This window comes from Vanacampus margaritifer, chromosome 2, assembly GCF_051991255.1.
Source record: "Vanacampus margaritifer isolate UIUO_Vmar chromosome 2, RoL_Vmar_1.0, whole genome shotgun sequence".
Taxonomy (NCBI): domain Eukaryota; kingdom Metazoa; phylum Chordata; class Actinopteri; order Syngnathiformes; family Syngnathidae; genus Vanacampus; species Vanacampus margaritifer.
Genome location: NC_135433.1, coordinates 12,498,114 through 12,525,367, shown reverse-complemented (window position 1 = coordinate 12,525,367; position 27,254 = coordinate 12,498,114). Strand labels below are relative to the sequence as shown.

The window sequence follows — 27,254 nt, the reverse complement described above, 5'->3', positions numbered from 1 at the left end:
GGTCCACCCACATCCAGGCCCCTTTTATGACAGCCTCGTGATTCGTTCTAGATTCAAATATTGGTTCAGATTTTACTCGTATTGTATTGGACACAGGCATTTTGTTTCATGTGTACAGTATTGAAGAAGCGTCACTAGAAAATAAATGTAAATGGATCATCAAAACTATACCATATTAGAGTTTTTCATGTGAAAAATAAAAATTATCAAATATTTTGTGAGTCAATGTTTGGGGGCTTAAATTTAGAAAATGAGGGATAAAGTAATACTAATCTCAATCTGCACATTCACACTCAGACATCCCAAAAGATTAAACAGATGATGCGCCGATACTGACATTTTGTCAATCTCAATCTAATAACGCTGTAACATGCAAAGTATTTAAAATCCATTGTCCATTGACCTCTTTTGATGTAAAGAAACCTCTCTTTTGATCCTGTTGTGTAATAGTGGGACAACATACACAACTAATAGTTGAATTCATGTTTGAAGGTGCAAGTCTCACACAGTGAAATCTTCACATTTGCCATCATGAATCATTTAAATTGATAAATTTCATATTTAAATTGATAAATCTCATAATCTAAAGAAATGTGAAACGTTGAACAAAACCATACATCATTAAACTGTATACCGACAACATATAAAGTATCTTAGGAATAATCTGTCACTCTGGGCCAGATTAGATCTGGCAGAGTAATCCTAATACTGAGACCCCCATATGAACAGATGGCACATGAGAGAAAATAACCACACTAATTCTTAATGACTGCTTGTAAAATGTAACTAAAAATGTTCTATAGGAGATTAAAGTCCAAAACTGTACCAAAAGTATGCATATTGACAGCAATCAGTGTGGATGATTCGTCACTGTTTGTATTTGAATAAAAATGAGTAACAGGGAAAATGTCACAGCCCCTTCAAGGAAGCTATTTTGGCAATTGAAATATATTTGCAGACAGTTTCCTTTTTCAAGTTTAAACAATGCAAATTCATTTTGAATGCAGACACAAAAAATCCAAAACATCAAAACGTGTCATTTGTGTAAATAATGTAAACAAACAAAAAAGTGCAATTTACCAGTATATTTTCACAGTTTGTTGGCTTAATCATACCATCAGATCCTGATGTTGTGACACATGCACCAACAATAAACATGACAGTCAAGTTTCGCATGCAAATGCTTTTGTGAAATTATGTCATGTGAGGGTTGATGGAAAAGAACAATTCCTCTGCTCTGGCGCTAAAGGAGGTCTTGTTGTGTCTCCAATATCATTTATGGCGCCAAAGTTCATCTATATTTTCATGCACACATCAATTGCAGAAAATGTCCAATGTGATTTTCAAGGCAAATGCACACAGCGACGCATAGACTATGGCACAAAGCACAAGGCAACCCCGCATGTTGCACGACTGGAAGAGTTCAGAGGTCAGGCTGGATTCAGGAGTCAAAGCGATGAATTGCTCAGAGATCAGGACTGAACATGAAGTCCAACGCTTGCCTCTCTGCTGCAGCCACATTCGGATGCCAGACGTCCACACTAAGAATGACTCGAGGTCCCGCATCTGGGGGCCCTTTGTAAGAAAATACATGAAAAGAAGACGTTTGAGAACTCAATTTAACTTTATTAGGTGTCTTCATGTTACTTCCTGTTTGCACATTGTATTTTATTTTAGGTTCAATGATACGATTCACAATTCTGTTATATCAAATCTGGCCAGCAGAACAGAATGCGTTTTTGACTTTGTGCGATTCACCAACCTTTGTGTGAGACTGTGTGAAGGAATGAGTCATCAATCAGCAGGCAGTGTCCCTCAGACCAGCACTGAGGCTCCCCTCCCACCACTAGCTCACACAGAGGCGGAGTTTGCAGACCTGCAAGAGGTAGGCTATTGGCTCCAAAATCATTATATCTGATGATATTTTAAAGCCAACAAGGCCGTCCATGTGCTCCATCCCTGTCTGTGTTTAAGGAAAGAGGATTATAAACCAGCTGGGGTGGCAGCAGAAAATGGGCTAAGTAGAAATGGACCTCAACAATCATCTGCATCACTTAGCAACAGTTGTGCTGTTTCATTCGTTTTTTGTTGCTTTTTTGGGGGGTTTTAAGTAGCGTTGTGGCTATCTAATAACATGTTAACAAATGTGATTTGAAAAAGGCAGCAACGTTTGATTATTTACCCAGTTTTGAACCTGGACAATATTATCAAAGTTGTCCTCTTTCACCAAACTCACCATTTTATGTATTTTATGGGCATTTGGCAACAGTTAACTCATTCACTGCCATGAATTAATTTACAAAAAAAAAAAGATTATTAAAAATTAGGGGCGACAGGCAATTAACATTTTTAATTGTAATTAATCGTATGACTTCACTAGTTAACTCACGATTAATCGCAAATTTGATATCTGTTCTAAATGTACAATGAAAAAAAAGTCTAGGTTTTCATACTCTTGTTAACAAAAGTGGGGGAAAAATGTTAAACTCATAGAAATAGTTTAAAAGAATTTTTGACATTTATAGCTGTCAATGGCAGTGAATGAATAAAAAGAAAAGAAAAAAGATGATTAAAAATTTGGGCCGTCGGGTGATTAAAATTTAAATCGTAATTAATCGCATGACTTCACTGGTTAACTCACGATTAATCACAAATTTCATATCTGTTCTAAATGTACAATAAAAAATTCTAGCTTTTCATACTCGTGTTAACAAAAGAGGAAACAAATGTTCAACTAGAATAAATAGTTCAAATTAATTTTTGACGTTTTTAGCCGTCAATGACAATAAATGAGTTAAGATTATTTGAACAACTACATTTATATTCTTCAGACACCACAAATCAAAACCCCTCTTCACCAGTGGTGTCCCTCAGGGCCACATCCACTCGAAAACTCATAAATACCGTACTTCTAGAGTGTGTTATATATTTTATGCTGTATATTTTCCTCTACCCTCTCTCATCACAATTTGTGACTTCACTTCTGTGATTTCACTGAGGACCCATTTATTCATATAATTGCCTTGTTATGGTCAAGCATTTTAGAGATGGTGATTGTTATGGGTAATTCTTATCAGGAAAGGTTCGTAAAACACTAAGAGGGGAAGTCAACTTAAATTTTTTTTATTGACAATCATATGTTCTATGCAGCCCCACTAGTATTCTGGTTAATATTGCGTTAGGGAAACATGAGTTAAGTAGCAGAATCCAGCAGTTTTTTATTAATATCAGAAGGCGGCTTTTTTGCCACTTGCTGCCGAGTGAAAATGGCATCACAGTTGCTCAGGTGTCAGGTAACAACCAATATGCTCAGCTTCAGAAAACAGATGAGCTATGATTGGTCGTTGCCTGAGCCTTGAGCAACTGTGATGTCATCTTCAGATGACAGTGAGTGGAAAAATGGCCGCCCCAGAAATTGATAAAAATGGCTGTATTTTGCTTCATAACTCATATTGCACAAATGTAATATTAATCAGAATGTCATGTTCAGACTAGTGAGGTCACATATGACATATTATTGCTGTATGTACAAGATTGACTTGCACTTTAAAGACCCTGTTAAGTGACTTCACAAATTTTGCAGAGACTTTAAATTTTCTTTGGCCAAATCTGTTTACTGACCTAAATGACACCGCAGCCGCGTATTAGTTGGCCCGTATGAGCTCCCCAGGGCAGCACCGGGACCGAGCAACCAAAATCCAGCCGATCCCAAGGAGTTGCTGCTAATGAACGTGCGGAGAGACAGCAGTGTCCGGTAGGTGCAGGGACACGAGCGACAGTTGCCTGCCACGTACATGCCTGCACTGTACAGTGGAAACACTGCTTGGCCCTGAAAGAGACATGTGACTTACTGTTTTTACACAGCTGGTACATGGTCAAATCAATGACTCCAATGTAAAGAAATACCAAAGGTTTTGGTAATACTTCACAAGACAAAAAGTTGACAGGTGTGAGAATACGCTGGCGGTGGACTAATAGGTTTTGATCCAAATTAGGATGAGGGTTCATTCTAGTTTTGTACCTTTGGCCCCATCGAGGTCCAGCCCAATTTGGAGTCAATGCCTCTCTGGTAAACCGCCTGGAACTCCGCCAGGATTACAGTGTAGTTGGCTTCCAAGACTTCAATATCATGCCGATGTGCATCGCGTGGAAAAAAAGGAACACTTGGGACATCTGGCAGGAAGAAGAGATGTGGCTTCTGTATTGCTGAGTGCTCATTTAACTTGATCTAAAGCAAAGACAGTAAGAAATTCCTGATAAATCTGCAATTTTAACCTCTATGATATGAAAACCATTTACACGGATAGAGCGCACACCTGCTCACGAAGGCCTTTATGAATGCGGCCCATCCCCACCCAGCTGTAGCGTTTGGCATATTCTTGTAGGGCTGAGTACAGTTTCTTGGCCTGTGCAGATGCCTGTGCTGGGAACAAGGCATGGCTCAGCACTGGTGTGAGGTAGTCTTGCCCCAGCTCCTCGTCCTCTTCTGTATCCATGCTTATACACCAGTTCTTTTGACTGGACTGTGTTTTATACTTAACACCTGCACAGCTTCCGCCAAGGGACATCGCGGACCTCCTTGAGCTCATCTTGCCCCCGTGTGAGTGACCCGCCATTGGGAGGTCCGAGCCTATCCGATAACAGTGCCACAGGAACAAGAACAGAAGAGTCCACAGAAGGCCACTCAGTGAGTGGACACCGAGCTCAACATAAGGAGGAAAGGGCAGCATGTCCAAGGACCAGTGCATCTTTATGATTGGGCGCTAAAATACTGAAATAGAAACAGATTAAGAGATTAAGGGATGTTTTAATATGCGTAAAGGCAGACTGAGCCAATGTGGCTCAATGATAGTGTTTTTTTTTTTAACTATGCATTTACTAAATGACGATACAAACGTTGAACTTTTCCTCCATTGTAAAAAGATCATGTTAAGGCGTAAGATGCTGTTTACCAACAAGAAAAGCTGAAACACGCCATTGCCCTGCTTTCAGACAGCCTCATCCACGCATTTCCTTTATTTAATCCCCTTCTGGCTCACAGGGCGCTGAGGCCAAGCTTGGTATGAGGTAGCCTTCATCCATGTTGGGTTGCTGCTGCACCGTAGGGCACTGACCAACACTTGACCTATTGTTCTAGTTGCTTGTGCAGGTTTATGACTTCACCCAAGTGGCGAGGTTTTGTATTTGTTGCTGCCCAATTAAAGTTTACATGCAACACCTTACCCTAGCTGTTCATTTGTGCACATATTTTTCATCTCTTAAAAACTTTTTGAAACTTCTCCCTCGATTAGGCTATAAAGCACCACATCCTCTAAATCTGTCAACATTTCGATTATAACTGCTTCTTGTGATGAAAGAATCCCATATGTTTTAATTACAGTGACAAAGGTTGACAAGTAAAACGATGAGTAAGAGTGTTATGTAAATGCATTCGGTTGTACTTATGATCACATTGCGGCTATTTGAAGAGTTAGCAGAGCACCCATAAGCAGCATGCCAATAAGTTGGAGCCAAAGTGATTAAATGATGCATTTAAGCGGCGCAGAGTATTATGTAATATTTGCTACAGCTGTCTGTGACCCTAAAAAGTACAAGCGGTATAGAAAATGGATGGATTGATGGATGCTACAGCTTTACAGAGCACTCAATGGCCACAACGTTGTTAAACGATATTCTATACAGTTCTACACCACTACAAACCACAAACATAGCTTTAAAAAAATAAAAAATACCTGCCATTATCAGTCCTGTCCGAATATCAAGCCTGCATGATTCCCTAAGACCACTTTCATCCTGTTAGCTCCCAAGCTACTAGCATGCTAAGCCTCAGTCTGCTAACCCTCCGCCCACAACCACAGAAGCTTTCAGCGTTAGATCCACACCATTAAAGTTCAAGCACATGAACACATTGCTAGTGATTGCTAAAAATTAAGCTATTAAGCTACAGCTGATCACCGATTTTGCATATCTATCTATCTATCTATCTATCTATCTATCTATCTATCTATCTATCTATCTATCTATCTATCTATCTATCTATCCATCTATTAGGCCTGGGTTTAAAAAAATCAACATGTCGATCTTGAATCGATATTCCTTTTCATAGCCCAATATCTATTCATAAAATCATGAATCGATATTTTTTTAATATGGCTACCAAAAGCAAATGTGCCGTTCTGTTATTCAGAGTACCCCAAGTGGAGCCCAGTGTTTTTGCTGTGAGTGCTGTGGTTCTAATAGATTGCAATTATTATTTATTGTTTTGATTAGGTCATGTTCAATAAAACATACATGATTAAAGTAACTGCATTGGATTCCATTTTAAATGTGAGTATTCATATATTTATCTGTGTCAGATAGAGTGATGAGCCTGAAGCAGATTATGAAGGAACATTTGATCACATTTAATTAATTTGAGCATTTAATTCTTGGGTATTGTCTTCTTTGTTTCTCAAATTAATATGCTATATGAGTATAATGATAATCATCAAAATAAAGAATAAACCTGCCTTTGTAATATATAGTTCTCATAACATTCACCACAAAAACGCTGAAGCTCCTTTGAATAAATTCCCTGTAAACAACAGGTATTAACAGCATGAACAAAACACTAAAAAGAATAATAATCAAACCCGCTATTTTTATTTCATTTTCATCAGTGATATGTAATGATGAGGCAAATAATTAATAGAATGTTTCCACGTACCCCTTGCTATGTGCTCACGCAGGACTAGTAATCGCTGTTTGGTGCACTGAAGGAGTTTTTCTATGGAAGAATTAGATGTCTTACTGTGTGAGTGGTCATTGAACGCACCTTGAGTCTGCTGCCAAACGCAAGTTTGAGTACTTGCTTTTCTTTTGCTTCTCCGCGCAGATATCGGTCGTTAAATACAAGCACTTGCAGTTGTTTATTAAACTGAAATATAAGCATGTTGTTCGTGTCTTTAAATGAAAAGACGGGCCGTAGTAATTGCGCGTAGTAGTGTGACGTCATTGAGTGCGCGTTCCCGCGATTTCTTTCGGGGGTAAGTACATTGGCACAACACCTGTTACGCAATGGGCGCTCTCGAGTCTCGACCCCGCTTTGTGGGGCCTCGACTTGCCTTTACCTCCGCGTACGTGGAAGAATTTATTTTTTTCACTCAATATGGGCTCTAGGAGAAGATCGCAAATTTACTCGGGGCCGCCCCCCTTCAGGCACTCTCGCCCTTTGCCTTTAGCTCCGCATACGTTCAAGAAATGTATTTAATTTCTTTATTTCACTCAATAAGAGCAAAAGAAGAGGAACACAAAATTTATGCTTTATAAATTTTAATTTTAAATATTACATACTGATATTATTAGAATTACTATTATTGTGAATTTTTACAAGCTTGACAGACTGAGATGGTTTGGACATCTCCAGAGGAGAGATAGTGAGTAAATTGACAGAAGGATGCTGAGTTTTCTAAATGCCAGACAGGAGGTCTAGAGGAAGACCAAAGAGGAGGTTTATGGATGTAGTTAAAGGGGACATGAAAGAAATTAGTGTGAGAGCAGGGGATGCAGAGGACAGGGTTAGATGGAGGCAACTGATTGGCTGTGGCGACCCCTGAAGGGAAAAGCTGAAAGGAAAGAAGACTAATGCACCAAGTAAGAGCAAGAAGTTTCTACTATTTGCAGCATTTGTACTTCAGAGAATGTTTTCCATATAAAAGCAAAAATGATACTGCATGAAATCCTTAACTGAATTGAAAATCAATGTGAATCGTGAATTGGATCGAATCGGGCCCTTCTGAATCAAATCGATTTTGGAAATCTGAATCAATACCCAGTCCTACGAACTAACTAACTAACTATCAGTGTATTTAAAGTGCAAAATCATCATGGGAGCATACACTTTAAAATAAAAATCACGTAGTCAAAACACGTCATAATAAAATTAGGTGGGGGGGGATGCTAAATATCGTCCAATCCCGATTCATTACGATCAGATCGATGTTAACGTCTAGCGTTTTTACTTCTTGTCCGAACCTGTAGGCCTCGCTGTTTGTCCCTACATTTGCGTCACCTGCCTGAAACTATATTATTAATTTCAGTTGTAACCAACCATATGAAAATGTTTTACACAAACTGCCTATGAATTTCATCTGTTCTAACAGAAGTATATGTGGATCCTATATGCTGCAAAACACCCATATACAAAATGCATACAATTTATGTTTCAAATCATGTTTGTCATATATGCCCAATGTAATACTAAAAGTCTTACACATTTGGTATGAAGGAAAAGTAATGAAATTATACTACTGCTGTTCATACATGTTTTCTTGTGCAAATTGTATATGGCATGCCATCATGAATGCCAACTAGTGGTGAATGGGGAGTTAATGACATCCTACTAGCACATCTATTTTTAAATATATTTAATATGCAAGAGTTGCATTGATATTTTGCATTTTGGTATTTAGCCAACCAACTATATTTGCTCTTTGAAAAGTCAAAAGTAAATTTGGGCACATGAAGTCTTTTTCACTCACAGTAGAGACTTCCCTGCAAAAACTAGACTTTTAAAGTTTGGGTAAACATTTCAGTTATTATTAGTAGTGTGAAGCCTGGACAAAATAAACGGACCGAGCAGACGGCCCTCCTATTAGAAAAACTTAAAAACAGGCCGATGTCTTTAAGTTTTGCGGCTGGATAGCTCAGTGGTTAGGTTCTCACACGTTGGATCAAATTACTCTGGATCGAATCCCTGTCATGGTAATCATGTTTTTAAGAAGTCCATTTTAAGAATGTTACTAACATATACAAATAATTGACTCGAATTAGATATTAAATTAAGTGATTTACTATATAAAGTTGAATACATTCCTATAAAATTCATATATAAATTTTGTTAAATAGTCGTATCATATATAAAACATTTTAGATTGCATATATAAAACATATGTAGAACTTGTAATATTTACATAAGGGTTTGAAAATCCCATATATGATCTATGGGTTCTTTTTGGTATGAAAGGGGCCATAATTGCACAGATATTTTACATGGCATATAGTCCTTATAAGGATAATTCTACTCAATTTATGTAAGGAATATACGATGCTTGTCATATATAAATCATATAGGCTTTTTTCAAATGGGCGGTGGTGAGGGCCAGCAACACCTTCTCTGTTGGCCTTAACACTACAAGAATCACTGATCTAAATGTACAACCAAAATTGTATTTTATTTATTTTTCCATGAGCTTCAATAAATGTATTCCCCATCCACTCGATGAGGGATGCATCTCAAAAGAGATATAGGGACAAGAGCCAAATGAGCTAGCCATTAGAAAGCTGCAGCTGTTTGTTTACATTCAAACTTCTACTTAATGTGGTTGCAATCGTTACACGAATGTTCAAACGCGCTTATAAATGACAAAACAGTGTGCACCCCGCTTGTGATGTTACTCTAAATAATGTGCTTGTTCGATTATCTCAACTCCAGTTATCATTTTCTGCATCAGCCAACAGCTCTGCCAGCTCATATTAACGTCCGCAATCTTTGACGGCGCAAACGTCCCCCACATCACACAAGAAGATGCGCGTTTGGCGCTTGCAGACCTACAAATCTCACAAGAATACGCATTTAGTTAAGACGCTGCGTATTGCCTAACTGTCATTACCTTGATAGAGCGTGGCGAGATGTGTCACAAGCACGTACGCTGCACGCACACGCCTCTTCTGCACCGTGCTCGCCTAATCGTTTCTCCCTGGCTGGATGTTTTTTTTGTTTTTTTGCCGCGTGCTTCCCCGCGGTTCCAGCACACGGCCGCTAGAGCGCGCCTGGCGCCTCCACACAGAATCCTCACAATCCGACCGGAATGCGTCAAGCCGTCAGTGTGAAGCCATAGGGGGCACCTCAGCACCTTGTTGACGGGGGCCTACGACAACAGGATCCTGTCTAATAAAGCCATCGTAGGAGGCGAGATAAAGGTATGTAACGGCGCATGTGTTTGTTTTTTTTTTCACCCTCCTCCTCTCATAGTCAGGACGACTGATGCCCCAAAATGGTCCTCGACAAAAAAAAAAAAAAAAAAAAGAGGGGCCGAGGAGGTGCGAAGGATGCTGCCTTGCAGAGAACCCATCATTTTGTGACATACAAGGCTGGCATCACCGAGGAAACGCCTCGATGTGCTTTTTTTTTTTCAATTCATTCAAAATGATGGCTGCAAAAAAACGTTTGCGGTGTAGCTGCAGAATGAGGATCGGGTCATTTTGTGAATTTTGGAACAACGCATTTTCGGACATGCGTTTGCAGGTTTGGGGGAGGGAACGCAGGTGCAAAGCATGGCTATTTGACGGATACATTTCGCACCCGTTCTTTTGGCCCACAATGGTAAAATGGTATTTCGTTGATCTGAAGTGAATAAAATGAATTATTCCTTCAATGAATACGGTTTTTCGTAGTAATTATGCTTCTCTAATCGAAATCAGTATGGCCTATGTGATACGTAAATATAAAACCTGCAATGTTTCTGTACTTTTTGCTACAGCTGTCGCTATTACTGTTTATTTCCTGGCTCACATTACACACAGTAAGTGTTAATATAAATATGTCAATATGCAATGTACCAAAGGGCTAATAATTAGCTTTTTATATAATTAACCTTTTTAAAGAGCTTAAACATGACACAGGACTACTGTTAAAGTCAAACAGGAAAGGCACAAGCATTTGGGTTGATCATAGCCTACCCCTTATGCTACAATTACGTCTTTTTTATGCTTTATCTATCTATCTATTTGTTTATTTATTTATTTATTTATTTACCATGTTAGCGATATTGTTATGATGTTCATCAAAACCAGTTTGTTCTTTCCAGATCATTGGTTTCCCCTTGAGCCATGGGGTTCACATGCCTTGCTGTGATTCTGTCTGTTACCATGATCCGCCAAGTTTCAGGTAACAGATGTGTGCATGCGCTTCTGAATAATGGTGTGGTCCTATATCTGAGTTTATGTTTTGTTTTCTGCCATGTGTTAATACATTTTTCGTTGTCCTGCATGCAGGCATGAGATTCAAGATTCCGGAGATGGACACGCCACCGACATCACCCCCAGACTCTTACGCTCTGGGTGACCTGATCCATGCTGCCCTACAGAGTAAGGAATACTTAGGTCAGTCTTCTGCCACCACAGGTACTAAAACAGACATGTAATCAAAGTAGTTCACCCACAATTGAGGATGGCATATCTTTAATTAAACCTCAGCAGGCACAACCACCGATCCGACACAGGCAGTGCCCGGCGTCAAGCAGAGCGAGTCGACCGCCACGGTCATTTCCCCAGGACTGCTCACCACGGCGTTGGGCTCCTCCTCTGCGGGCGGCCACGCAGGACTGAGGAATCGCATGTCCTTCGTTCCCATAGAAGAGGAGACAACCACCACTCTAATCACCACGACCACTATCACCACAATGCACATGCCAGGTACCTGCATGTTGCCACAGGGGAGTCCCTTGGATGATGGGTATTTTTCATTAGAGTCGCATGAGTTCCTCTCAGCCATTCACAGTGGTGTTTTGTATAACCACTTGGAAAGACAGGAAAACTACTCTGTTACTGTCAGATTTCTCCCTGACAGTGAATGAATAGTCAATCGTTATAGAAGTTAACATTTTATGTATTTTAAATGTTAGCTAGCGAGCAATGGCAAATATCAACAGAATTGCTATTATACGCGCTTAGTTGTTTCAAAAATAACCCAAATTGGGTCAAAAAGGGACAGATTCAATTCAATTAATCCATAATAGGGTTGTCAGAAAAAATCGATTCGCCATATATCGCGATATTACAGCGCGCAATTCTCAAATCGATTCAATATGCGGCCAAATCAATTTTTAAACATCAATTTTTTATGAGAATTAAAAAAAAATGTCTTACTTAGGGTTAGGATTTACACATTACTCATGGAAGAATGTTATATTAATGGAACATTAAACCTTAATATTTTATTTCAGTGCTGTTCAAAGGAAACAGACTGCAACCTGAATTTTCAGATAAATACATTTTCATACAAATCTTACAGTGTACATGTACAAGTTTACTGATTAGTATTTTCTAAATTTGAGTTTTAAAAAAATCGCAATCATCAATTTATAGATTCGTATCGGGATTAATCGAATCGAATCGTGACCTATGAATTGTGATACGAATCGAATCGCCAGTTACTAGGCAATTTACACCCCTAATCCATAAAGTGGAGTCAAATAAATGACTCTTAAACAACCCCCAAAAAAGGTTGCATTATGGGTTGTGAATTTAATTTGACCCAACCTTTTGAGTGGAATAGCTCAAAAAGTTGGTTTGAATCATTTTTGACACAATTCAATTGGGTGATTCGATTAACCAAAAAAATGGGGTGAAATGAATAAACCACAAATGATCATAACAATTTACCAATTTTCCTGATGCTCATGTGTCTGATTTTGAGGACATCGTCCTCAACTGAAGAAAGAATAACAAGGTAATATGACTCGCTTATGCAGGGATGTTCAATACCACTTTTTTTTCCCAGCCTGATACCAGTAACAGACTCAACTCTTTAATAGTCATTGATACAGATACCAAGTGCCGATACCACTAGTACTTTTGATACATATAATTCCCCCCCAAAAAACAATGACAGATCATTTCAAAGAAAGACCTATGTATGTCAATATAGCATTTTCCCTTAAAATTGAATGAAATTAATCTCAATTTTCTTTTCTTCTAATTTCTAGTTTCTCGTTACATGAGTATACCGATACCTTGAAATAAGGCCGGGTATCGGCGCAATCTGATACCTGGTATCCGTACTCGTCCATCCCTACTCTTAAGAACGGCATTCTATCTTATTCTACAATATGCATGTAAACATAGCATGCCAAGTTCCTTGAACATTTCACATGTTACATAACTAGTCTTACATTCCTTAATTTTTGCGATAATCATGTGTTATGTAACTTGTTAATGTATAAATGTTTGTAAATACCTAGTAGCGATGTAAGCCTTTTTCTCCGTAAATAATTAACCAAGTTAGGATGTGAATGTGCTTCTGCTTTTACATATGCAGTGTGACATGCTCGTTGTACTTTTTCAGAATTTTTTTAGCGTCGAGAGGCACATAAGTAATTCAAGTGAGGACCTGCAAGAACGAAATAAGGTCACACTGGCGATGAAAATGATGAAAAGATTTTCACTGCTCTAAAACCCAAATGCAGAAAGTCTAAAAGGAATGTGATGTGCCCGAAATGAGCATGTCTGACCTAGATGCCTGTTAGTCAGCACCGAGGCGTTGAGGTTGTCCATATGGAGGAAATGCGAGGTCCTTTTGTAGCCACTTAATGAGAAGATTTCACGAGAACAATCTGGAGCACGCACGTGTAATTGAATATGTAAAGATATCGATCACAGCCTATCTGAAGGACGCTGGTGAGATGAAACCAAGACGACATCCAGATAATATCAATATATACATTGATCAGAATACCGAGACCGATACATTTTCCATTTGTAACTTAGAACATACATTAATGTAGAGTTAGGCACCGTTTATGTCATATGCTTTAGTTTGGCAATAAAATGCATAATAAATGTGGTTGTTTATTTTTCTTTTATTGAACAGCGTGCTACAGATTAACAACAGATCACCATGGAAACAGTCTTATTTGTACACAAGGGAATTGTTCCAATCTGGGTTGATGAAAGGCGTCATAAATGGACATTGTTGTATAATGAGTGGCATTAAAATTTGTTCACTCTTTCATATTCCGTACATACACTTAATTACCTCTCATCTTTTCCCATTTTTACAGTTCAGTGCAATGCATCTTTGTCCACAATGGAGGATGTTGTCGAGTCACCAGATTCTGCATCATCATCATCATCATCTGTTTCCCCACTGGAATGCACCTACAGCATTACAGTGTATGCGGGCTATGGTGTGGAGATTCAGGTACGCATATACATATAACAATGGATGCATAATCATGTTTTTAATGTTGTTTCGTGCTGTGAACACCAAGCATTTTTGTATTTGTGTTAATGACAAACAAAGCATTAGGGATAGACCAATAATCGGCCCGGCAGATAATCGGCGCCGATATTCAGCATTTTATGAACATCTGCATCGGCCTCTTTTTTTGTTTTGATGGCCGATATATTAAAATGTGTTATTTTTGCTCCGATGGGCGCTTTTCTCCTCTTTGTCTGCTCTGAATCAGCGGCTGTTGACTCCCTGCAGCATTGGCCCGCCCATAGCACCATCTGATTGGTTGCTCGTGCACTGCTAACAGCCAATAAACAGCAATTAGCAGCTATCAACCCACGAGCTAACGGCTAGCTTGCGGATTAACGGCTAACCTAATAGCCGTTTTTTAGCGGCTATCTGGGAGTTATCCCAGGGTTAGTGTGTGGGTGAACAGTTAGCCCACGAGCTAACAGATCGCGAATTAGCCGCTATTTGGGAGTTAGCGTGCAACTGTTAGCTCGCGAATTAGCGGCTATTAGCCCGCGAGCTAACCGGCTAGTTCGCGAATTAATAGCTATTAGGTTAGCCCGTAAGCTAACGGTTAGCTCGCGGACTAACCTAATAGTCGTTTTTTAGCTGCTATTTAGGAGTTATCCCGGGGTCAGCGTGTGGGTGAATGGTTAGCCCGCGAGCTAAGAGTTAGCCCGCGAATTAGTGGCTATTTGGGAGTTGGCATTATAGTTGGTGCAAAAGCTAATGGCAAACAAAAAAAAAAACCTTTAACATGTTGCAAATAACAAAAGCTGTTTAATAAACACGTGCTAGAAAGCATTTAAGCAGTCAAGTGCTGGAGTTTTTATTATTATTTTACTAAAAATTTTGACACCAACTTTTTTTCCCCTGCAAATGTATACCGGCTTCAAATATTGGTTATTGCCCTCCCTAACTACCGATAATCGGTATCGGCCCTGAAAAAGGCATATCGGTCTTTCTCTACAAAGCATACAGGTCCAAATAAAACATTACACAATTTGACATTTTAAAGTTATCACTTTCACTGCCAGGTGAGGAAGGTGAATCTGTCCAAGGAGGAGTCCCTGACCATTATGGGGCATGGAGAATCCACACCAAAGCTTTTAGCCAATGAGACCCTAATGAGGGTGGGGCAGGTGATTCGCAGTACTACCAATCAAGTGCACATCCACTACCGCAGTCGCCAGTCTAATAACCATGGCAAATTCATCCTGCACTATCAAGGTAAATTAACCTTTAAAATAACTTGTTTTCTTGTTCAATATTCCCTATCCAATTTCAATAGCACTAGTCCAGTAGAACTCTTATTGAAAGCTCTGTGTCACGTTCTTGTCTTGCAGCTTTTATGCTTTCCTGCACCTTCCCTCGTTCTCCCGAAAGCGGCGGGGTGACCGTGACCGACATCCATCCCGGAGGTCAGGCTCACTTCCATTGCGATCCAGGTTTCCAAGTCCGCGGTCATGAGGTAGCGACGTGCGTCAACACCACAAGACCACACTGGAGCACGCCCGAGCCCCAGTGTGTTGGTCAGTGACCTCATTTAGATTCCGCTGATGTGAAATAGAATTGATTAGTGAACATGGTGCATTTCTTAAAGCGATATGTGGGATGTTTTGGCTCCTCAGCTGTGTCTTGTGGGGGGTGGATCCGTAATGCAACAGTGGGCCGAATACTGTCGCCACCCCCTCCGTCTGTTGCCAACCACAGTAATGGAAACAACCTGAGCTGCCACTGGTTACTTGAGGCCAAAGAGGGCCACAGACTCCACCTGCATTTTGAGAGAATTGCACTGGATGAAGACGACGATAAGTACGTTGCTTTGTGGAACGCTGACAGTAGTCGTAGTGGTTTTCTAAATACTGTTTATTTTTCTCCACCTTTATCATGTCTGTACAACATTTGTAGCAGGAATACTACAATACTAACAAAACCACAACACTTAGTCATCAAATATTTAAAGGGAAAGTTTTTACCCCCCCCCCCCCCCCCAAAAAACAACTTTTCGCCATATTTGTTGTCTACCCAACAATGCACAACAAATGACTTGACAACTCATAAGTCAGGCTTTCTGTCTCTGATTGGTTGTTTTTCCTTGGGCGCAATGGATTCTTTACAACTCAAATTAGAGGCACGGAATGGTGATTTTTTTTTTTTTTTTACCGATCATATTTATTATATTACCTACTACTGTCAAGTCATAATAATAGGTTCAATAAATGACAAAATAAATAAATAAAACACATTTGGGGAAAATTGCAAACTCCCCTGTTAATATGTAAGATCTGACATGAAGTCAACCAAAAAATGTTCTTTACAATAATGTACATTTTCTTTACAAAATTAGTTTTCTTTACAATAATATGTTCTATGCAACTTGCTAACATCACATGACCAAACTCAGAAAACAAGTGAACCGTGATCGGTCATTAGCTGACCCCTGAGCAACTCTGATGTAATTTTCAGTTGATAGAAAGTGGCAAAATGGCGCCACTTCGATGGATAAAAATTGTTGGATTTTGCTGCTTAATACAAATTCCACAAAACGATACTAATCACAATGCCATGTTTAGTCTAGTGGGGGCATATAGAATAGGGCCCAACTGATATGTATTTTAGGCCGATGCCGATTTTTGGCAGAAAAAAAAAATACCGATTACCGATTGATTGGCTGATTATTAAAAATGAATAAATAAACAATACATTAAATTATCCCCCCGCCCCATTCCTAACTGTTGCTATTAAGATTCACTCTGCTTTAAATGACAAGTCCATAGTACCTTATCAACAAATTTCATGAAGTATAAAATGTTATTGTACAGATTTATGTGTCAATAATAAAACCATTCTTACTTGTTTAAAACTGCTGTACTTTATATGTTTAGAGTACATAATTGGGCTGGACAAATATCATGTGGAAATGTGTGTTAAGACACAACAAAAAAAATCCTTGGATGTTTGTATCCTTGAATTCTGAGAAGAGAAATTCTTTGAATCCTTGAAATATCAACTTTGAATATAACTTGAAAGGACAATGATAAAATAAAAATAAGAACGTGAATAAGAATAGAATATACTCAAATAATAGCAAGTGGAAAAAAACGGTAAGAACAAATGCTGACTATTCCTGTGCATTTTGGTCTCTTGGGGGCAGTGTGGGGCCGTGGAACCATGACTTACACACTTAAATTGAGTACAGAAGAAAAGTATGATTAAATTATTTTAAAATAGCTCGTTTTTTACACATTGGGAAGAATTTGTGCCTTTGCGTAATGTTATAACGTTTTAAGAGGAAAATAATCGTCCATTTGGCGCAATTGGCCAATTGTTTTGGCAGATGTTTGAAGAGCAATAATCGGCCGATTATAATCGGCGTACGATTAATCGGTCGGGCCCTAATATAGAACCTAATATTGTAAATGTAAGTAGTTTTTTTCTCATTGACTTCCACTTAAGTACAACAAAGAAAGTCACCCAAAAAGTTAGCTTGATTTAAAATCTCAAATGCTGAAAAAAAGAAGGTGAACTCACATACACACATTCTAGCCTTCAACAATATGTGAAGCTAGCTTTTAAATTCACTGTCATAACAGTTTGACGATCCGTTTTTTTTTTTTTAGTTAATCTGCTGGCATCATGCTGTGAATGTGTCCAGCATCTAAAGATATGAATTATGAGTCATATTACAATGCATTTTGTCTGCATAGGTTAATTGTGCGCAGTGGAAACAATTCGCTGTCACCACCTATCTTCGACTCGGATATGGATGACGTGCCCGAGCATGGACTGCTGAGTGAGGGCACCTCTCTGTACTTGGAGCTCACTGCGGATTCGTCCTCCATCCCCCTTCTCCTGGCACTGCGATATGAGGGTGAGCATCAAGGCTCAGCACACTGTAGACATGTTAAAAATGTATTTTGGGAGCCAAAATTGAGAACTTCTAAAAATCTTCTAAAAATCGGCAAATCGCATAATCCATGATATATCCAAACAGTTTGGTTTCTGTATGTACTTTCAGGGAAACTCGCAAAGTGACTGGATTATGTCATATATCTACCCTCAATGCTTTGCATGGTATGCCAGTAAAATGGTAAATTAACACTGTAGTAGTGTACTTTGAAACATGGAGGAGGCCCTGTTCTGTTCATGCATCTGGCACACTCTTAGATCTGTATAGGGTACCGTGAAATTTCAAGACTATGCAAAATGTAATAATAATAACAATAATAATGAAGCATTAGATTTATATGGCATGTCCTCTTTCGCTTTCGTACACTCAAAAGTGCTTACATGGATGCCTTATTGCATCATTTGCTGCTCAGTGTCAAAAAGCTTGATCTCTGGAAGAGCAATATGACAAACTGGAAAGTGGGGTAACTGAGTTGGGAGACTTTCCTCATCTAAAGAAAAGCACCAGTGGGATGATAAGAAGGAAAATCTCATCTTTGATCTTTTTTTCCTAGCGTTTGATGATGAGCACTGCTGGGAGCCCTACATGCCACATGGAAACTTCAGCAGTAGTGACATCACCTACCAGCTGGGCACCACTGTTACTTTCAGCTGCTCGCCAGGCTTTGTCATGGAGCAGGGATCAGCCACCATTGAGTGTGTGGACCCAAGCAATCCCCACTGGAATGACAGCGAGCCTGTTTGCAAAGGTATATGAAACCGAATTTTTTATTTTTATTTTTTTTTCATTTTTCATCATTACATTTAATCGACTCAAATCTTCTGTTATCTTGCTTACTGGATAATAAGCTGCCCGGAACCAATTTCAACATGGAATGAAAGCAATTACTAGTGGCTCAGATTCAAAAGAATATGTCAGTTAAAGATCAAGGGCCCTATTTTCTCACCCGGCGCAAAACGCACACACAAAGTACATTTCGAAGGCACTGCAAGAAGATCTCCACTTGCAGATGATGTGTCCGCGTGTGACAACCTTTCTCCCTACTCCCCCAGCCCCTCCCATTTAATAGCTGTGCCGCAGTCAGGGGGGTAACTTTAACATTTTAATAAAAATGATAAAACTGTAATGCATTCAATTATTTAATTTCCACAATGACTCAGTTGTCATATTTGTTGTCAAAATTTTAAGCACATTTTGTGAAAATACGCAAAACGAACGTGCGGCTTATGCCTGTTTCAATTTGGTGTTATTTTGCAAATACTGAAAGGAGAGGAAACTGTGCCGTGTCAACAAAAGGCTCGTGTTCACTTCTTTTATTAATTCCAAAAATAGTTCAAATTCTTCCTCCTCCTCCAGCTAAACATACCTAACTTTATCATCTGCTGCTATTTACAATATGTATGCACGTGTGTTTTAATATCTGGTGAAAACGTGTGACGTGGTGTCTGGTCCTGTCATCGTTGATTCACAAAACCTCGGGTCCATTTCACAAAGCAGGTTTAGTAAGAACCTTAAATCAATAAACCCTGAAATGTGGGTAACTCTGCATTTTCCTTTTCTTTTTTTTTTCTTTTTTTTTCTTTTTTTTCTTTTCTTTTTTTCCTTTTTTTGTTTTTTTTCTCAGGAGAGCTCAGTATTGTTCATTCGATTTGACATCATCATTGCTCTCCTTTTTTTTTTAAAACAAACAAACAAATAAATTAAAAAAATTTAATAAATGTTGTTTTTTTTAAATATATATACATATTTATACATATACACACATATATATATATATATATATATATATATATATTTTTTTTTTTTTTTTTTTTTTTTGTATGTGGGTGAGTATGTGTATGTGCGTGTGTGTGTGTGTGTGCGTGCGTGCGTGCGAGCGTGTGTGTATTCATCAGTTCACCTAAAGCCCATTAAAAAAAATCCCATACTAATAATATAATATAATAATAAATTGCCAAATGCAGAAACATCAATGTAAGTTATCGCGATGTAGTGGCTCTCGCTAACAGGCAAAATTAAGGAACCAGAATTAGGTTAAAAAATTCTATATACGTAGACCATGTTTCTATAAATTTTGATATTTGGTTTTTATTTGAGGCAGATATTTTTTACATTAAAATGTGATTTATGAGGAGGTTAGACCATTGGTCGATATTCAGAGTTTGTTTATTTTTCCAGTTAACAAGAATTGTTTTTTTTTGCGATAGTAAGGGCTACAAGTGTAGATTGAAATTGTTTATGTGGTAAGTCAGTTGTTGTTAGGTCACCTAGCAAACACAAGTTTGGAGATAAAGGAATAGCGGAAAGTTTTTCTAAAACTTTAGTCCAGAAATACATAACCGGAGTACATAACCATAAAGCATGAACATGAGTGTCTGTAGTGTTTTGTAAACATTGGAGACAAATGTCACATCACCTACTTAATCCGTCCTTACATTTGCGACATTACCAGCCGTAGTCAAGCGCTCACATCACAGCATATATTGTGTGTTGTGCTCCGTTTTTTTCTCATACCCGTTTGAATAATGTTTTTATATTTCATCATAAGTTTTTTGTATTTCAACTTAAGTCAAGTGCACTTCTCCCCCGCAGGATTGCACCTAAATGAAATGAATGAATGAGTTACCATTCAAGCAGGTTTCCCCTGTAATATTATTATGATTGCAGAGGACTACATTTACGCATTGACCCGCGCAGCAACGATCTCCCACGACGCCTTCCTCGGTGTTGCACTTTTTTTCTAAAGACATGTTCAAATTCGCCATATGGTCGGTCGCATTAAGACTTCCAGTTAAGAGGGGTAAAAAAAAATTGCGGAAGCAGAGGGCGGCGCCACCTTCTGCTTCCCCGTTGCCACGGTGACTCGTCAAATCGGGGCTCCATTGATCTTTTGTGAAACGACTCTCCGAGGGTATGTCAACACGCTGTTCAGGGTAAGTCTCAATGTTTATCGAACCTTCTTTGTGAAATGGACCCCTGGACCTAAATCCAATCCACCTAAATTGCACAACACAGCCCGCACCACAACCTATACCAGCCTTTAGCTGATCTAAAGATTAGCCTACTTTCTGCCACCAAATTGTCAGGGGCGCCGCATGCATGTAAAAACAAGTTCTGCCACAACGCAACACATTCTGCTAAATTCCCAAACATCCTAAGGGACAAAAAGCACAAAAATCAAGTTGCATTCTCTATGAAAGTAGAGCCCCAAATTTCGAAACAAAATTGTGCTGAGTTCTTGTGGATATGAACATTTTTGTGATGCCAGGAAAAAAATGATAAATATATATATATATATATATATATATATATATATATATGTTTTTTGTTGTTGTAGCATTTAAATGCAGTATATCGATGTAGGAGATGTCCTGGCATACATTTTCCATCCTACCATACATTTTCTATGCTGCTATCTAGCTAAAGGTGCCTCTGCTCAACCGGGCAAGTAAACGAACTCCTCGGGAGTAAAAGCAAACTGTGGAAGGGTTTTTACTTCCTGGACCTGAATTTGACACATCTGTCATTAAGTCCGTATCCCACTGAGCGCTGAAGATTTGGGAGCGTTTGCGAGGGTAGCGATTGATGATTTTTCGACTCAGGGTTCGTTCAAGTTTGTAAAGATATTCAACAACCGTTTTAATGCTCACAAATAGTTGTTCATGTCGCAAGGAAGTTTTGAACTGTTGGCAATTGTCATTGCAAACTTGAACAAACAAGAAATGTTGAACATGTTGAAAAATTCAGATTTTGAACATGTTCAAAATTTACTTTTGCAACAAAAAAAAAACAGTTTGTGACCATTGAAACCGTTGGCAAATGTCTGGCGAACGTCTTTGCGACCATTGCATGATGAAAAATCAACATTCACTACTCTTGCAAACATTCAAATCTTCGCCACTCAGGTTACGGGTTCTAGGGTTGCGCTTAGTGAGCCACCCTAGATTACCATCTTATCGCATTGCTCATGATCGAGACAAGCAACGATTCACATTCACATGCGGTCAATTAAAAGTCATAATTGTTAAGCATTTAGGCTTCTGTCACTGTTAAGAGTTCCATGTTGGTTATACAAATCGCTTTTCTACTTCAAGGACAACTTTGTGTCGAAAGTAATTCATGTTTATTGACTGAACTTCCCGACTTAAGCAAGCAAGAAGACGGTTAATTATTTGATAGACAGCTTGTGGAACTAACTTTCAAACGTATATTTATACAATTCCTGTGGTCATTTCACTGACATTGTGTTTGTCGTTGTCGACCGTGTTTCTCACCTCAGTTTGGTATTTGTCTCTTGCTCCATCAGCACTGTGTGGAGGGGAGCTGACTGAGCCCTCGGGTACCATCCTATCTCCCGATTGGCCTCAGAGCTACTCCAAGGGCCTGGATTGTTTATGGCAGATCCACGGCAATGAAGAGAAGCGCATTGAACTGGACATCCATATGTGAGTTTGCTTCAAGTCATTTTTGTGCGGACAGTAAATAGGAAAACAATCTTATATGAGGTATGTTGATGAATATATTTTTATATGTGCTTTTAATTGTGTGTAGGTCAAATGCAGGTACATTTGAATAAATCTTTTTTTCAACATTTTTCCTTTTTCTGTTTTTTTTTTTTCTCCCTCAAAAAGTTTAAATATTCGCCACACTGACGTGCTGACCATCTTTGATGGCCGCGATCTCATGTCCCATGCCATCGGCCAGTACCTGGGTTCCAAAGAGCGTTTCCAAGTTGTATCCGGGGGGTCAGAGGTCACTATTCAGTTTCAAAGTGACCCGGAAGATTCCAGTTTCATCCTAAGTCAGGGATTCCTGATTCATTATCGTGGTAAGGTTAAAAATTAATGCGTGAATAATTGGATAGAAAATTGAGCGCTGCATAATATCTGTTTGTGTGTGTCATACAGAGGTTGAGCCAAATGATACATGTCCCACTCTCCCTCAAATCGAGTTTGGGTGGATTAGCTCCTCCCATTCTTCCCCAGTGAGAGGAAGCGTGCTGACCTATCAGTGCCAGCCCGGATATGACATCAATGGCTCTGACATTATCACCTGTCAGTGGGACCTTTCCTGGAGCAGCAGCCCACCCACCTGTGTCAAAGGTCAGAGTCCACAGCTGTTGAAGATGTTGTTGTTGTTTTTCAAAAAAAGTAGACCCCCCGCAATATTGTGAAAATTTGCAAGTAACTAATGCTGCCTACTAAAAATGTTTACCATTGCTAAAAGATGCCACAAGATGAGGGCAAAGGCCATTTTTTTGTCTCACTGAAATTCCTCAACACACTTCAACTGTTCTTTCTCATATTGTCCCCTACAGTCCAACAATGTCCTGACCCAGGAGAGGTTGTAAACGGAGCGCGCTCGGTGCGCCCTGAAGCCGGTTTTGCTGTCGGAACCATTGTGCGTTTCTCCTGTAACCAGGGTTACCAACTGGAGGGCCCCAGCCAAATCTCCTGTCACGGACGAGACACTGGTACCCCCAAATGGAGTGACCACAGCCCAAAGTGTGTCTGTAAGTGTCATTGTCCCGCTCCATTCGCCCTGCATGGGGAAATGAACTATCCTCTTTATGTCCTGTCCAGTGAAATATGACCCATGCCCGAACCCTGGCGTCCCAGACAATGGATACCAAACATTGTACAAGCACAGCTACCAGGCAGGAGAAACTTTGCGTTTCTTCTGTTACGAAGGCTACGAGCTCATCGGTGAGGTTATTATCAGCTGTGTGCCTGGACACCCATCTCAGTGGAACAGCCCGCCACCATTTTGCAAAGGTAAACAAAATCGTTTTTCTGCTGCTCTGGAGTCACAACTCATTCAGCCTTGATTGAGTTAAATTGGTTAGTGTTAGTCTGTTTGTTTTTTTAACTCATTCACTGCCATTGACAGCTATAGATGTCAAAAATTCATTTGAAGTATTTATTTTAGTAATTTTCCCCCACTTTTGTTAATAAGAGTATGAAAACCTAGAAAAAATGTATTGTATGTATCATTTAGAACGGATAGAAAATTTGGGATTAATCGTGAGTTAACTATTGAAGTCATGCGATTAATTACGATTTAAAAAATTAATCGCCTTCCGCCCCTAATTTTTAATAATCTTTTCTTTTTTTTAAAAGTAAAACAAAAAGATTATTAAAAAAAATGTCTAGGTTTTCATACTCTTGTTAACAAAAGTGGGGGGAAAATGTTAAACTAATCGAAAAAGTTAAAATTATTTTTTTACGTTTATAGACGTCACTGGCAGTGAATGAGTCAATATAGGTCATTTTTTCACTTGAAGAAAATATTGTGTTGACCTGATTTGAGCTTTCATATTATATTTATTTGAAAACATTACAAACTGAGTGCCATTTGTAATGAACCAGCAGTACAGTATAACATTACTTTTTTTTGTGGCCAACTATTGAAAGGCGGTCCTTTTTTCAAATAGCAATTGTGGGAATGAATATTTTTAATATGATGTCCTTTATTTCACACAGTGGCCTATGAAGAGCTTCTGGATGATCACAAATTAGGTGGTTATATTTCTCTTAATCCTTTTAACGTGACAATAAAGCTCTTAGGTCTGGTATTAAATAGCTATTGACGACTTGATTGCATTTCTAACAGACTATATCCATTACAGTGTAATTAAGAGTTTTCTTGATATTACAGTGTCTCAATCATTCGAGCCCTCCCATCAGATCCTGAGTGAGAACATCGCTCTCGCAATAATTCTGCCCATCATTCTGGTCATCCTACTGATCGGAGGAATTTACATGTACTATACAAAGTAAGTGCTGCTCGTGTTAATGAATACACCCATGCTCGGCTACCGTGTCTCAAATGTATGTGATTTTATGTCGTATTTTCTTCTTCCAGCATCTGCAGACTAGAATGGAAGCCACTCTTCTGGAAGTCTCTTTCTCACACACACTCCTACAGTCCCATTACAGTCGAGTCGGACTTCAACAACCCTCTGTATGAGGCAGGGGTGAGCAAACCTCTCATTTATGTGCTTTATTTTGACAGTTGCGCCTTTAAAGTGTATGTAGCATAATCTGAGTTTGTTTCTGATTGCCTCCTCTTTCTGACCACAGGATACACGGGAGTATGAAGTTTCCATTTAAAGGCTACGATATCTTGGTGAGATTTAGAAACAATTAAACTAAATTGTTTTGGAGGACAAAATGTTTATTACTATGAGACCATGAAATCCCCTTTCATTTTTATTTATTGTCTTTCAATTCTACTACCACCATAAACTTATTTTCTTAATTATGGAAGTCCTATTTTGATTTGTTGTGTCTGCCGTTGGTGGATTTGACCTCAGTCAATGTTGCATTGGGACTTGTGCCTTACAATGGTTAACAAATTTACTCTAGCAAAGTAAAGGGCAGGGGGACATAAGAATTGTTTATTTGTTTTGTTCAATTATAGTGAGGCCAAAATCTTGAGAAACTGGCAATATAAATGATGAGCAAATTTTACTCTCATGACCAAACAGAACACACTTGAATGTTTTGTGCTTATTTTTGTGGCTTATGTCGCAGACTTAAACGTGTGTTAATTCACTGTTTTCTCTCTTATTCACTTTGTCTCTGTGTAAAATACACTCAAACACAATGAATGTAAATATATGACTTGATTTTGGCTGAGGTTGATATACATACGGTGTATACAGTACTAAATTAAATATATATACATATAAACCTCATATTTACACTTCTAAATGGTAATGGGAGGTTGTATATTTTCATTAAATAGATCATGAAAATTCAGTGCCAAAATATGATGTTAAATAACTCCTAATGTCCTTAAGTGTTTCATCTGTTGTTGAAGTAGTGTTTACAAAGGCAGTGTTTAGTTTTTATGCTTTGCTGTTTCTGAAAAACAGCTAGTGTCTCATAACATATTGTACATGGGAAAGTGAGGACATGAATGTCATTATGCTGATAGCATGCACTGATTGTAAATTATATTGCTTCTGCTCAATCTTGCCATTATCATTATAGTTATTGACATATCAGATTTGATGTTGTATGCACTATGTTGATGAAAAATTACAACCCTGGCTGTTTGCTGTAATGCATTATGTATTTATTTAAAACGGATTGTTTGGCTCATTCGCTGTGCCAAATGGGAACTGTTGGAAACTGTTACGTGGTAGACGTAATTATTATCAGTAGCTTTTTTTTTTTTTTGCTTCATATATGAGTACATTCTTTTGAAAGCAGTAATTTAATTGCTGAACTGGAAATAAAGTCTCTGTTGAATGGTGTAAAATCCGTTTTTTGGTGTTATTTTTACAAATGATAAAACATGTTTTCGTCAGTTTCTGGTTCATTTTAAAGCTTGGTATCAATACCTGAATCACCACTTAAGTTCTTACATCAAGCATTGTAGTGTCAAAAGTACTGAGTACTTTCGGGCATTTGGGGGGAATTTGGGCAAGTTTTCTTTTCTGTCTGTGCTTTTGGCTGTACAATGCCTTAGCTATTGATGGAAGAACTTAAGTGATTTTTTTTTTGGGGGGGGGGGGGGTGGGTTCAAGCAAATCATGGAAAATGGCTAGATATGAATGCTTAAATTCATTCTTATGAGCTAATTTTCTCATCATCATGTCCAAACAAATGTACCTTTAGTTGTTCTACACATTTAAAATGAAACTGAAGAAACAAATGTGACATAATAATTTATTTATTTATTGTCTCAATAAAGATTAGGAAACCCTGCAGTAGACAAGTGGAAAAGTCGGACACATTTGAAGTGTTGAAGTGTTATGCGTTTTTGAGTAGTAACGTGAAATTTTCATTTGAGCTGCGTTATAGAATGTGATGGGAGTTTTGTCTTTTTTTTTTTTTTTACAGAACCGGCTCTTATGTCTCGGTTGACTTAATATAAGACTCTTTAGGCTCTAAAACGGCTCCTCTGATATATATATATATTTTTTTTTTTACTTAAAATCATATTAGACAAAAAAGTTTTTAAAAAATGTGCAAAATAAACTACTAATGTAAAAAAAAGTGTGTTTTATTTATATATGTTTATTATGCAAGTGGTCCTTTAATTGTTCACTCAACATAGATGCACAAAAGTAAATTATGACAATTTAAACTTTCAGCTTTGCTCTACTAAACAATGTTTTAAAGTGAAGCAACAGAGTAAATGCCTAACACAAGAAAATGTAAATTACAATGTGTCAAACACAAAGGGGAAAAAATCAGCATGCAGATAAGATTGACATTGAGAACCATCCGATGCCTAAGCTTTGATGAGCTGATCCGGTTTCTTCTGTCTGACATTGTCTGCACTGTTTTTGAGACAATTCTTTCTCAGGGACCTGATATTGCAATA

At 38.5% G+C, this 27,254-nt stretch overlaps 2 protein-coding genes across 6 annotated transcripts; one reads left to right on the top strand and one right to left on the bottom strand.

Annotated features, from left to right (window-relative positions):
• Positions 1 to 601: 601 nt before the first annotated feature.
• asphd1 (aspartate beta-hydroxylase domain containing 1) lies at positions 602 to 9,932 on the bottom strand. 3 transcript variants are annotated; one of them, XM_077557177.1, is made up of 6 exons: positions 9,651 to 9,932; positions 4,317 to 4,771; positions 4,022 to 4,228; positions 3,622 to 3,829; positions 1,763 to 1,876; positions 602 to 1,575 (listed from the first exon to the last, which is right to left on the bottom strand). In XM_077557177.1, exons 2-6 carry the CDS (start codon positions 4,746 to 4,748, stop codon positions 1,466 to 1,468), a joined length of 1,071 nt encoding a protein of 356 aa, XP_077413303.1. In that variant the 5' UTR covers positions 4,749 to 4,771; positions 9,651 to 9,932; the 3' UTR covers positions 602 to 1,465. The 3 variants fall into 3 exon arrangements, 2 of the variants coding, with proteins under 2 accessions (XP_077413303.1, XP_077413304.1); XM_077557178.1 differs by lacking the exon at positions 9,651 to 9,932 and adding an exon at positions 5,733 to 5,831; XR_013291113.1 differs by having other exon boundaries at positions 1,532 to 1,575; positions 1,763 to 1,963; positions 9,651 to 9,931.
• Positions 9,784 to 26,183, top strand: sez6l2 (seizure related 6 homolog (mouse)-like 2). Of its 3 annotated transcripts, none has more exons than XM_077557173.1 (19): positions 9,784 to 9,960; positions 10,848 to 10,927; positions 11,035 to 11,163; positions 11,236 to 11,454; positions 13,821 to 13,960; positions 15,040 to 15,232; positions 15,349 to 15,534; positions 15,634 to 15,817; positions 17,713 to 17,876; positions 18,469 to 18,663; positions 22,222 to 22,360; positions 22,547 to 22,743; positions 22,823 to 23,017; positions 23,233 to 23,427; positions 23,498 to 23,689; positions 24,398 to 24,433; positions 24,573 to 24,690; positions 24,780 to 24,891; positions 24,998 to 26,183. In XM_077557173.1, the coding sequence occupies exons 2-19, from the start codon at positions 10,870 to 10,872 to the stop codon at positions 25,025 to 25,027; spliced, it is 2,682 nt and encodes an 893-aa protein (XP_077413299.1). In that variant the 5' UTR covers positions 9,784 to 9,960; positions 10,848 to 10,869; the 3' UTR covers positions 25,028 to 26,183. The 3 variants fall into 3 exon arrangements, with proteins under 3 accessions (XP_077413299.1, XP_077413302.1, XP_077413301.1); XM_077557176.1 differs by having other exon boundaries at positions 9,785 to 9,960; positions 11,035 to 11,142; positions 11,239 to 11,454; XM_077557175.1 differs by having other exon boundaries at positions 9,786 to 9,960; positions 11,035 to 11,142.
• Positions 26,184 to 27,254: the final 1,071 nt, after the last annotated feature.